Genomic DNA, 12,515 nt, shown 5'->3' with positions numbered 1-12,515 from the left:
TTCCTTCACTTTGGCTTGCGTTTTGCAGCCTGTGCCTTTCTGGATTGATTGCACAGAGCCTGCCCCACAGAGCTAGGCAGGGCACAGACTGATCCTGTTCAGTGTGTACAGATATTTTCAAATGATATGTTGTGCCTGGCTCTCAGTGGCCACGGCATGGAGGTTGGCCAGCTCGCTGTCCCACTGGTGGCCGCAGGGCAGACACGTGCGTGGCCGCCCCCGAGTCTCTGCCGAGAGTGTCGCGGGTGGCGGTGATTGCTGCGGCGTGGGTGGCGCAGCAGAGGCACAGGGCACGAGGAAACCGAGGCAGAGGAATAAGGGAGGGACACTTGTCTGAGTCTCCAAATGTTTAATGTCGAAGTCGGGGCAGAGCAAGTGAACCCAATCTGAACCTGAAGGGGCTATTTTTATAAGGGTGGGGGGAACACGGGGAGGACACAACCTGTGACCAATAGGAGGGCATTAGGGGAGGGGTGCAGGGCAAGGGCTCCCCAATAGAATCCAACATGGGGAGGGAGCAAGCCCCACAACCCAATTCTGCCCTGAGGAAGGGATGTAAGACAGGGAACACTCTAGAACCAAAGGAGTGTATTATCTTTGACAGACAGGAGTGAGACAAGGGAACAGTGGAGGTATACAGGTGGATTGACATGTGGATTGACATACATTTGGCAGGGAGAACTGTAATAAACAACTCAGGACTGAACCATTAGGGAAGCCAAATGGGGTACAGAGACTGAACCATTACAAATTTATAACAAGGAATATTAAAACCTACTAGAGAAGAACCAACTGCAAAGTAGCAGACTACCACAATCTGTTAACCAGAGACATGTAAACTCTGGCTGTCTTTGATGACAAATATTCAACTTAAAAAATTCTGAGAATTCCTAGTTTCACATTTCAGAGATGTGTGCTTTGGAATACAAGCACTTTGTGGCATCTTTTCTGTGTTTAAGGCCTATTAGAAGAAAATAAGATACAGACAACTACCTGCATAAATCAGTTTTGAAAATGGGACCTAGTCTTAAATCTGCATGTAAATATCTTCATATATGAGGTCGCCTGTTACAGCTCAGAGAAACTTTATGAATTAGTTTGGAAGCAGAGCACAGCTGAAACAGAAACAGTGGCACACTGTGGGGAGCACGGTATAGCTGCCCTTGTACAAAGCATTTCTACCCCTCCAACAGCGACCTTGGTGTTGCACATGCTATTGCTGAAGTGATATGCAGGATATGCAGGATAAGATGCAGGATAAGATGAATTTCTGTCCCACTGGAAATACTCCCATTGTCCTGGGAGAAGTTCCTTAGTCAGCTTGTTGAGAATGTGCTGTTGTTGGTGGTGCTCCAGGAGGAGAGGTATGGAACATTTTTGAGTGCAACTTTTGTTTGAAACTCAATTTGAAGAGAAGCAAAAATGGCCCAAATTTACAAAAGCTGAGCAGCTGACCAGCAGAGAAGAGAGGAACCTCACAACAGTGCATTGGTGGTGGGCGCGTGATTCCTCTGCAAGGACCATCAGAACTCCTGGCCTCAGGCTTCCAGCTGAGGAAGCCATATCTTTGAGCATGGCTAATCCCGAGACCTGGTGCATGCCATGCTGCCTGGCAACAAACCTGCCACTCCCAGCAGGGAGATGTCTGTGCCTCGGTGTGCCCAAGTTGCCAACAATAGCAAGCAGACCTCCTAGCAAAATCCATCAGTGTTTCTGGAGCACTGTTGTTTTGAAAAAGGCAGCTTCCTTCCAAAACCCAAGTGAGCAAACAGCATGTGAGACAGGGAGAGCCAAGGACAATATGTTGTCATATAGTGCTCCTATTACTTTTTACCCTTCTCTTTATTTATTTGAATGAAGAGACACAAACTGTAGGTTTGACTGAAAGAGGAGTCTCTGCCCAAGAACAACAAAACAGGACAATGTGCAAAAACCTTCCTGCCAAAAGGTGAACCCCCAGCTCTGGTGTGGGTCTGTAGCTAACACCCAGTTATTAGGAATGACCAAACCCAACCCTGGCTTTGATGGATTTTATTGCAGTAACTCCACCAAGCCCAGTTGGGAGTATTGAAAATCCTGGCCCACAACAAGTATCAATAACTAATACCTCTGGCATTTTGTCTAAGACCTTGTATCCAGTTAGAATGCATGGTTATATCAATTTATGGGTTTATAACTCATATTTTTCCATCTCTTAAAACAATGGGTTTACATGGCATATTTCACAGACAGGAAGATGATTTTTTTGCACCGAAGAGATGTGTGCAGTATGTAGGGGTCATTGAATATACAGCTAAATTACATTTCCATTCAGGGTGGTATTAGAATGGCACCAGATAGCAGAGCAGGTTTAGTTCAGGAAATGAATGATGCTTTATGTAATCAAATCTGCAAGGGAGATTTGGAGGATGCATACAGACAAACTATTGCTGAGTCTGGACATGGCATTAAAAACATTAGTTCTTAAGTTGTGGGGGTTCGCTAAAAACCTGTAGGAGAGGAGAAGGGCAGATCACCTCCATTTATTGAAATCAGAGCCAATAGTAGCAGAGACACAAACTCCCATACTCAATAGTCAAAGCCCTGGTGCACTATTTATGCACAGGAGTTAGTGTTGCTGTCTTTGTGGTCTTATGGCTACTTATACATGCAGGGATCAGGACTGCAGGTACTGCAAGGTCCAGCCTCACTTAAGTGCATTTGTTAGGGAAAGACAGTGAAGGCTTGTTGTTGTTCTGGAGAGCCGAGTCCTACTATAGCAGGAGTGGTGCTCCTAGCAGCAGGCCCTTCTCAGGCTGAAGAGGTATGCTGATTGATTTGCACACACATGAGCATTCATCCAGCCTCCTAAAATCACATTTTAATGTGTTATATCACCAGAATGTCTTCCTCGGGGAGGAGCATTCCTCCCACTCCTTCCAAACCCAATATTTTCTATCAATCAGCTTAATTATACTCTAACCACTCTCTAAAGCTCAGATAACATGTTCTTTGGGTGATTCCAGCAAATACACCGTATAAAACCAATGGGTAATCCTACAGAAATATCTCTCTTCCATTTCCCAAGACTGGGGACAATTATTAACATCAGACCAGTCTTTGCCAGCTCACACAGAGCATTCCCAGTACTGCACTGGTCACATTCTTTATCTCTGCAATGCAAAGAGAAAAGACACATTTCAAATGAATGCTGTGTGCTCCCCTTGCAGTACTAGAAGAAGAATGGATTTGCTAGTCCTCTGGCCTTCCTCACTTCTTACAGGCTGGAGAGTGAAAGGGGTGTCTTTGGGGCTGCAAGAGAAAACTGAACCTGGAATCTCCTCAGACAGCTGGCATTGCTCATTATTATCCCTCTGAAAGGCTGAGGTTTAGCAGCCTCCACCCTTGGACGTTTTCCAGATCCAAATAGACAGAGCCATGAGTAGAGCAGTCTGATCTCAGAGGGAACCCTACTTGAGCTGGGCTTGGACTAGAGACCCCCTGGGCCCTCTTCCAGCCTCAACCGTCTTCTGATTCTATGAAAGAAGCTATGTTTTGATAGTATACAGAAGAGACTTTAGAGAAACCTGCGTGCTATGTTCATAAGCTTTCAAGGGCAAACACAAGCTTCAGTCTGCACTGCCACACACCAGAGTAACATAACAAAATGAACTGATCTGCTGCATCCACTTATCACCCAGGTACTGCCTGGACTTCATCTCAAGTTATGTGACAAACTGACTGTGTTAAAGAAAAGCAGTTTTTCAGTGTTTTACAGCTAAATGCTCAAGAGTTTGGAGGGGCAGTTCAGGGTGCATTTGTAACCACAGAGAGCATGTGGTGCTCCAAATCTAGGAGCCAAACAGAAGTGCTTGGACTGGATTTGATTCCCTACTCCCACTACTGCCTCTGTCCACGCATGGCTGCTGTGTCAGTGTGGTCTTTGGCAGCCTCCCCTAGTAACTCGTGGGCTTCAGGAGGTGCCTAAGTAAGGACAAATGTGAAAGAGAAACATTTACCAGGGCACCACCAACACCACTGCTGCAGGGCTGGAACTTTTGTCTTACCCTGAAGACCCTCACTTGTTAGCCTAAAAATCAAACACATCTCCTTGATAGTGTTAATGGGGAGAGAATTTGGAGATTTGAACAATCTTGTCCTTAAATGCGGTGACACAGCTATAAGAGGAGGTGCATACTTCAGGGAAAAGTACATTATAGTTTGGGCTTTCCCATTAGGATTCCATGGAAAGAAAGTGTTGAATATGTAGTAGCATTTTAACACTTTATAGCATCTCCTTCCCTCTTTAGAGAGGATGTATTGACTGTGAATTTTTATGCAGCGATTTGCTAGGCACAATACATTAGAAATTTTGAAGAACTCTGCTTTCTCCATCTCAAAAAATACATGTATTTGGGGCTCTGCCCTTCAGATTTCAGAAATTCCTGCAATATAGATTTAAAGACAAGTTAAAACTAATACTGCATTTCCAGCAGCAAGATTTTAAGAATCAGATGTCACCCTACCCAACCTCAATTAAATCTAGCTGAATCAGATGGATGGGATCAAACAGGACGTGAAAATCTGCATTCTAGCAGTGGGCAGAGAAAAGAAAGCCAGTTGGACATTTCAGTGTGAAGCTGGTTCAGTATGAAGAGGAGAATTTCAAGTGTGAATGCGTGTATGTGTTCGTGCATGTGCTGGGGAAAGTTGGGCTGGCAAGGGAGACAGAGGAGAGCTTTGTGTTCAGTGCTTCCTCTGACACAGCTCAGCCTGTTCCCTATCTCCCAGTTTCACTTCTGAATGTGCAGGAACATGCGGTGGCTCCTTGTTCCCACCATCTTCATCATCCCTTATACTCAACAGGTAAGTTCATTAAAAAGAAGAAAAAGATTTTCCCCTTCTTCACCTTGTCTTGGTTAAAAGTTTTTATTTGCTTTCTGACGAATTAAATTTCAGAGAAGTAAATTCCTCATAAATAATAAGGAGCCATTCCCTACTCCTGAGTAAATTTCATTTGCAGCTTATTTACTGCATCAATCATGTTTTGGTAATTTTTTTTCTCTCTGGACATTAATATGACTTGGTGGGAAGAAAAAAGTGTTAGGGAAGATTAAATTGTCACTGACCTTGCTTTTTTTTTTTTTTTCTTTCATTTTTTTTAATATAAGCAAAAATTACTATCTGATGCAGTAAGAAAGTAAACATCTTATCCATACTTATATTCCATATATACATGTATATATGTGTTTGAAAATATATATATATATATACACACACGCAGCAGTCTAGCTTCAGGCTAGTTTTACAAATGACAAAGACACCTGGGCTGTGTTATACTTTGTCTCTTATGAGACAATTTTAAGTGATAGCTTTTTCTAAAGGTATTTGTGTCAAAGGCCAATTTCATGACTTATTTACCTAATTTTGAAAATCCACTTTATGTGTATACAGTGTATTTTTCCTTTACAATTAAGATGAATGTCAACAGAATTTTCAAATGGCTGTCTCTCTCCCCTTTCTGCCTATTTAAAGCCAGACTTAGATAACCAAACATTAGTGATAATACATTACCTATTTTGCTATTTGCTTATTTATGCCATACTGACCTTGTTCAATCTTTAAAACATAAGAAAACAAACAGCACATGAAGGGTTCTTACACAATGGTCTCATTTTCTGATCTGCCCATAGGATCAGGAAAAGTATGCAAGGGGCTTGTGTGACGTGACTAGCTTTGGTATAGAAACTTGGGGAAGCACAAATTAGAAAAATATTTGACCTGTAAACTGTACAAGCAAACTTTACGTTTTCATTGTGACTTAACAGATATGTGAAGATTTTTCATGTAAGCTGAAGTTCTCAGTAATTCTGCAGTTAAAACTGTCAGATATCTGCCTGATGGTGTTTTTCTTGCTTTGTAAGAACTTTTTGGTCTCCCACCTTTCAGCTGACATCTTTCCCTAAAAAAGGAGAGAAAACTCCCTCAAGTAGAAGTTTGTAGTTTAAAGTATGTTTCAATTTGTAATACAAATTAAACATATTGGTTGAAGCACATAAGATTACTTCTTGCTACACATACCCATTTTGAAACATGATATCTGATTCAAGGCACATAACCTCATATTGCTGGCATATGGCCAAATTCCTGATGATGATGATGATAATAATAATATTCTGCTTCTAAAGAAAGAAGAAGCAAGGAACTGTTTCCTAAAGCAACTGTATTGCCTTAAATACTGCTAAATGTATAGGAACACCTGCTTGTCTTGTTTCCAGAACAATCCTTTAAGAACCTTTATATTCCAATGCACACATTCATCAAATTAACATTATGGTTTATAGGAAAGGCTTAGCTGCCTTAAAAAGTATACTTGAGTTAATTGTTTCTGTATAATTGTTGAATTTAGGTAAAAAGGATTAGAAGAAATCCTTTAACAAATGACACATTTATGAAACGATCTTCTTCATACTGCATGGAATACCCCATCACATTGTTTAACATCCATTTACTATATGAATTGCTTATGTAAATTAATATCTAGCTTAAAAATCATTCAGCCAAAGGAACTTGAAAGCTACTACTTTGGAGCTTCATTAGTAGCTGCAGATTAAGATATCATAAGTATAGTTGTAAATGACCATGAAAAATGGAAATTAGAACTAGAAAAAAGGCTTTTAAAAGGTCATTTACTACTGCATTCAATTAAGCCAGCTCAATTATGCTGCAAGAGCTTTCCTGGGCTATGACACATGAAATACTGAATTCTGCAGATACTTCCAGTTTGAGAATTAAGCAGCAAGGAACCCCAGCTGAATGACCCCTTTCCCTTAGCATCTCTGCTGGAGGTGATTTCTACACCAGTAGATCCTTACAGCTTGGAGGAACAGACAGAAACTGATAGGCTGGGCTTCACATGCCCAGAAAAAAAAAGACAGGTTATATGTTTTGGGGTTTTTTTTCTGCAAGCTTGAGGGTGATACTAGTACCTGATGAGGGGCTGGATCTTCTTTCCCTTTTGTTCTTTGGGCAGTCAGAGCTGTGTGATGAGAGTGGCTTCCAGGCCCTGTGTTGTATAGTGACCAAGTGCTGTGTATGCCCTCACTTAACTACAGAACCAGTCATCCATGGAGAATAACTATACCATGATTTGCATTGCTGCTGAAATCAGCAGCAGGAAAAGATTCAATGCTAAGATCTAAACTGCTAAGTTTTAGTTGTAGTTCTTAAAAAATGCAGATAGACTATAGCTATCTCAAATAGATCCTTTCACTGTGCTGACTTAATCTGCCCCCATACCTCAGAAAAATAAGTCCATCAAGAATTAGTTCATCCTTCCTTTACTTTAAAAAAAAAGAAGAAAAAAAAAAAAGAAGAAAAATTAAAAAAAAAAAAAAAAAAAAGAAAACTACATGAATTCTGAGACAGAATGTGTAAACCAGTAAATTCTGGCTAGATCTTGACTTCCTGCTGTTGATACAAATCTCTTTAATGAGATGTGTCTTTGCTCCATAAGCCCTGGATTCAATGAAGGCTTAGTCATGCAAATAAATGCACTCTTAGAAAGTGACCTATTAAACTCAGTACAGCTACTAGCCTCCCTTACTAGGATTAATTTTTTGCATCTAGCACAAGAGCATTTGTAAATATTATAATGCTCCTTTCCAAGCATTTACTGAAATTTTGGAGCAAAAGTAATATTCAGAAGAGGCTCCCTATTTTAGAAGGCTCTTGCCATCAGAACTGGCACACAGGATTGTGGCTGGTTATAAAACAATGTGAGGAATCAAAAGCTAATTAATAGAGAATCAAAAGCTAATTAATTTGATAGAAGGTTTCTAGAAAGCAATACAATAAAACCACCATCTACTTTAAAATACTTTTTTTTAAACTTCAGGTTTGTTCTATAGAAGGCAAAAGAAAGACCAGTGAATTGTGTTTTGTACAAGCAGTAGGCCAGGCTCACTGGTGGAACACCTCAGTGGATGACACTGATGAAAATGGTCCTCTGCCTTCTACCTAGTCCTCATAGCCTCTCTCACTTTTTGACCTTGTGAAATGAGAAATGTTGCATATTTTCATGCAACTTGTCAGTTTTTTCCATCTTAATTTTATGCTATTCCAGCTACCCATAATGCATTCAGTGCTCAAAATAGCCCACCATGTGTAAGTTTTTCCACAGCCCACCAGAGCAGCCTGGAGATAAACCTTCAGAAAATGGTGAAGTCCAGCGCAAGGAGGTTTGCCACTGGCCGTGCCGATGCCCGCCGGTGCCAGCCTGCACCCCGGGGGTCAGCCTGGTGAAGGATGGCTGTGGCTGCTGTAAGGTCTGTGCCAAGCAGGCAGGAGAGCTCTGCAATGAAGCAGATGTCTGTGATCCCCACAAAGGCCTCTACTGTGACTACTCAGAAGACGAGCCTAGGTATGAAACAGGCGTGTGTGCATGTAAGTTGCTCTTTCATGTTCCCTTCTTGAAATACAAGAGGCTGGGGACCACCAGGCGAATGGTTTTGGAGGAAAGCTCTGCTTGCATGTGCTGCACAGCTCTGTGGTAAAGAATTTATCCTAATTTAGTCCTCCAACTGCTCAGTCAGAGAATCTGAGAGTAGGGTTGGGACTATATTTAAACTTACCTGCATTAGTGAAACCAGTTCATTGTGCATAAGCCTGTTATTGATAGACATATTGATGATGCCTGATTTGCAAAGCTGTGTATGTCATAAAGACTGACCACATTTTAGCACTCTGTTTAGCAAGACCCTTGTGCTCCTTCTGTGTTAGTAACTGTTGTTCACCATTTTCAGATCTGGTAGCTGTAGGATGTGAGCTCAATGGAGTTTATTATGCCAACGGGCAGACCTTTCAGCCCAACCGGCTTTATAAGTGCCTGTGTGTCAGTGGTACAATCGGATGTACCCCTGTATTCACACCAAGATTAGCAGGAAGCCCTTGCACCAGGGTCCCAGGCAGAAAGAAGGCAGGACAATCCATCTGTGGCCTAGGACAGCACAAACAACTTCAATCAACCAACTACAGACTGATGTCAGGTGAGCCTGACTAAAATGGTAAACTTCTCTGTACATGAGCCTTTCTACATTTAGTGTCCCAGCAGCCAGGCAGGCAGCACACTGGCACTTGCCCAATTCTTGCTCAAAGGCCTTTGCCAGGGTGACTGTTGTGTCCCACTTACCCCTCTTACTCTCAGGTCACAGACTCATTTCTCTAAACCTAATAAATGTGAAAAGCAAAAAGGCTTTTGGCTTCTGTCATCAGGGAATTGGCCAAAGCATCTTACTGCAGAGGTTTACTGCTCATCGGATCAGCCCAATTAGGGATGCTGCTGGACAGCCATTTTGTATCCTGGGAACTGCCCCACTTTTTCCTGCTTTGTGGTGTTAGGCAGTCTTGGCTTTCACATACATATATTAACACGACACAGGTCCCTTCTTTCAATAGAAAGCAGAAAATCATAAAAATTGCCTTAGTGGCTTTCTCACATTCACAAATTTTGGTCACTGCAAGAACAATACTCCCCCCAGTTCTTTATTCAGTCTGATCAAAAGCATTCATCAGCTTGTCCATGCAACTCTGCCAGGTCAGTGGATAGTCCCTTTAACTCCATTCTTGCTCTGCTGCTAACACTAGTTCTCTTTTCCACTCTAAGGAAACGCCATTGTTTTTTTTTTTCTAAGGAAACGCCATTGTTTTTTTTTTTTAAGGAAGCAGCTATGCCAGCCCTTCCCTGGCCACAGCTGCTACGCTTGTGCAATCTCCTTCCCTGTGCATGTGCAACTTTCCACGGTGAAAGTTATCTTTGTTACAGCTAATGCAGGTACCAGAAAGCAGAACCATTTATTTGGTGGCAGATTGAATCACCGCTATGGATCGATAAAATGAGTGCAAGGCTTATCTGAAAAACTTTATCAAAGACTGCTGAGTAGATGCACATTAATCAATCTGCTTACAAAACCTGAAGTCCAGTTTGGACAACTTCTCACATGTAAGCAGTGGTCACACAAGTAAGCCAAAATAAAAAAGTTAATCCTTACTTCAGATTATGATACAATACCTGTATCTAGTATCAAAGCATTTTAACAGAAATACACTTAATGCTGTTGTATAAACAAGTACTTGATAAAGCAACTGACTTCAAGTGAAGAGAGATTTAATTTCTAAAGAACAGTGCTAATCTGATTCAAGAGAGACCATAATGTATTGAAAACAATGGCAACCAAACCATGTGAGCATCTGAAATATATCTCAACCCAAACCATATTTCAGGTATCTGGAGAACAGCATTAAGCCATTTACTTTGTAGTCCTTTAGCAGATCCAAAAGCTAAAGCCCAACCTTCAGTAACTCCTTCACTGACTGTAACACAACATCATTTTTTCTGGAATTTGGATGAGCTGCACAGCATCGCCTTGGGAGCAGGCCCCCAGCTGGCAAAGCACACTTTCTATTTGGCTTGGTTCAGGGACCCAACACCCTGTCCCTGTGGTGGCTGTACATGATGTAGGATGATGTTTTTTTGGGAATCTTCTGAAGAAAAACACCTGGAAATTTTTTTTTGCAAGAAATGTCTTCCCCCTCGCATTTCCCAGTCCAGCAGAAGTATCTTGTCAACTTGTATGTATTTAGAAAAGTCCCTTTTCTGTTAGAGTGGATAGTAAGTGCTAAGTTTCATTTTACTCCTCTTGCCTTGTTTTCTGTCTTTCCATTTCTATTTGATTTACCTAATTCAGATACAGAGAGATGTAACTAGGGCAGACTTTAAAAAATGTACCAAGTATAAACAACCATTTAACTTCCTTTTATTTGTTGCAGATCTGTGACAGGCATTTAAACTGCTTGCTTCAATGAGATCTTTAAATTGCTGTCTACTTTCTAAGTAGACAGCAGTTCTGGTAATTCCAGGTAATTCTGCACGTGGTCTTACATAAATGCACAGATTCCATATAGTTTTTTTGTACAACTTTTTCACAGCAATTTTGTTTCATTTTTAAAGTATACTCCACCTAATCCAGCCCTCAGGCATTTTAGTGGTATCTAAAAGTGATTGGATACTTTTATTCCTCAATACAAAACCTAAGGTCTTATCAATATCTACAAAGACACAAATATTAATGTTCTCAGCAGCCTTTATAAACTATGCTTGGCCTAAAATAAAAGAAAAATCTGAATATTTCATAAAAATTCCACAATTAGCTCTTTTCACATAACATTTTCATCACATGAGACTGGAAGGTCATATAATACATGCAATTTCATAATCCTTGGTAGATCTGAGTATCCAGTATCACCAAAGTTTAACTGCAGCTCAGTTGAATTTTGTATAAATGTTATTTATGTCTCATTTTTAGGTTTACCTACAGAAGTACCTTCACAAACAGAAATCAAAATCTTATCCTTGTATTTTCAGTTCATCCTTTTGGGGCTGTATAAATAAAATGTTGCTGTCTTAGCTTACAGAAGCTTACCACTAGTTTTGAAGAAAAAGTGCCTCATACAGGCAACTCCCTGGACCCCCTGTTCCAGGACCTGTGGCATAGGCATATCCAGCAGAGTGACCAATGACAACAGAAAATGTGAAATGAAAAAAGAAAAGAGATTATGCTTCATCCAGCCTTGTCTGACCAATATGCTGAAGAAAATAAAGGTATTTTCTACCATAAAATTAGTTCCTAATAGAAAATTAAAACATTGGAACTAATGGAAAAATGGATGTATTAGCAAGCACTAATAAAACATTTACTTATTTTTTACCAGTTTTAAAATAACTCTTCTATGTTTTCTACCATTAATGTTCATGTTTCAATAGCAAATTACAGATGTGCAATTTCAAACAAAAGAATGTAATGTCCTGAAATATAAATGCTGCTAATGCTGTCCTGATGTACAGTCATTCTGAAAATATCTCCTGTTTGTTGACGGACAAAGGAAAAAATCAGGCAGCTTTCAGATTGAGCAACTTTCAAGATATTTCTAAGTAAATGTTGCAACTTTTTCTTACATGATCTGCTATTAATGTTCAGGGTTTTCTTTGTTTTAATATTAAAGATTCCAAAGGGAAAAACATGTCAACCAACTTTCCAGCTTCCAACAGCAGAGAAGCTAGCTTTTTCCGGATGCTCAACTACTCAAAGATACAAACTAACTTTCTGTGGAGTGTGCTTGGATAAGAGGTGCTGCATTCCTAATAAGTCCAAAATGATCACTGTACAGTTTGAGTGTCCCAATGAAGGCTTCTTCAGGTGGAAGATGATGTGGATAACATCGTGTGTGTGTCAGAGGATTTGCAGTGCTCCAGGAGATATATTTTCCCAACTCAAACTCCTATGACAAATTACACCATGGACTGTAACACATGGCGTGCAACAACACATTCACAGCCTGAAGAGTCAGCATAACCCCCTGCCACAGCAGTGTTTATAATGAAACTACACACATGAATATTCACTCATTTATTAAATAGCACCTGTAAAACGCCAGAGGGCATCTTTTTAAATGTAACTGTTTTTACATGGAGAGATACA

The 12,515-nt window shown here is 40.6% G+C and overlaps 1 protein-coding gene across 1 annotated transcript; it reads left to right on the top strand.

The window, feature by feature from the left end:
- The first annotated feature begins 8,141 nt into the window (after positions 1 to 8,141).
- CCN6 (cellular communication network factor 6) lies at positions 8,142 to 12,356 on the top strand. The gene is made up of 4 exons (XM_053973295.1): positions 8,142 to 8,424; positions 8,784 to 9,026; positions 11,445 to 11,638; positions 12,040 to 12,356. The coding sequence occupies exons 1-4, from the start codon at positions 8,142 to 8,144 to the stop codon at positions 12,319 to 12,321; spliced, it is 1,002 nt and encodes a 333-aa protein (XP_053829270.1). The 3' UTR covers positions 12,322 to 12,356.
- The last annotated feature ends 159 nt before the right edge of the window (positions 12,357 to 12,515 follow it).

Source organism: Vidua macroura, chromosome 3 (assembly GCF_024509145.1).
Source record: "Vidua macroura isolate BioBank_ID:100142 chromosome 3, ASM2450914v1, whole genome shotgun sequence".
NCBI lineage: Eukaryota > Metazoa > Chordata > Aves > Passeriformes > Viduidae > Vidua > Vidua macroura.
The sequence above is the reverse complement of the archived record's forward strand: the minus strand, read 5'-3'. Positions and strand labels throughout refer to the sequence as shown.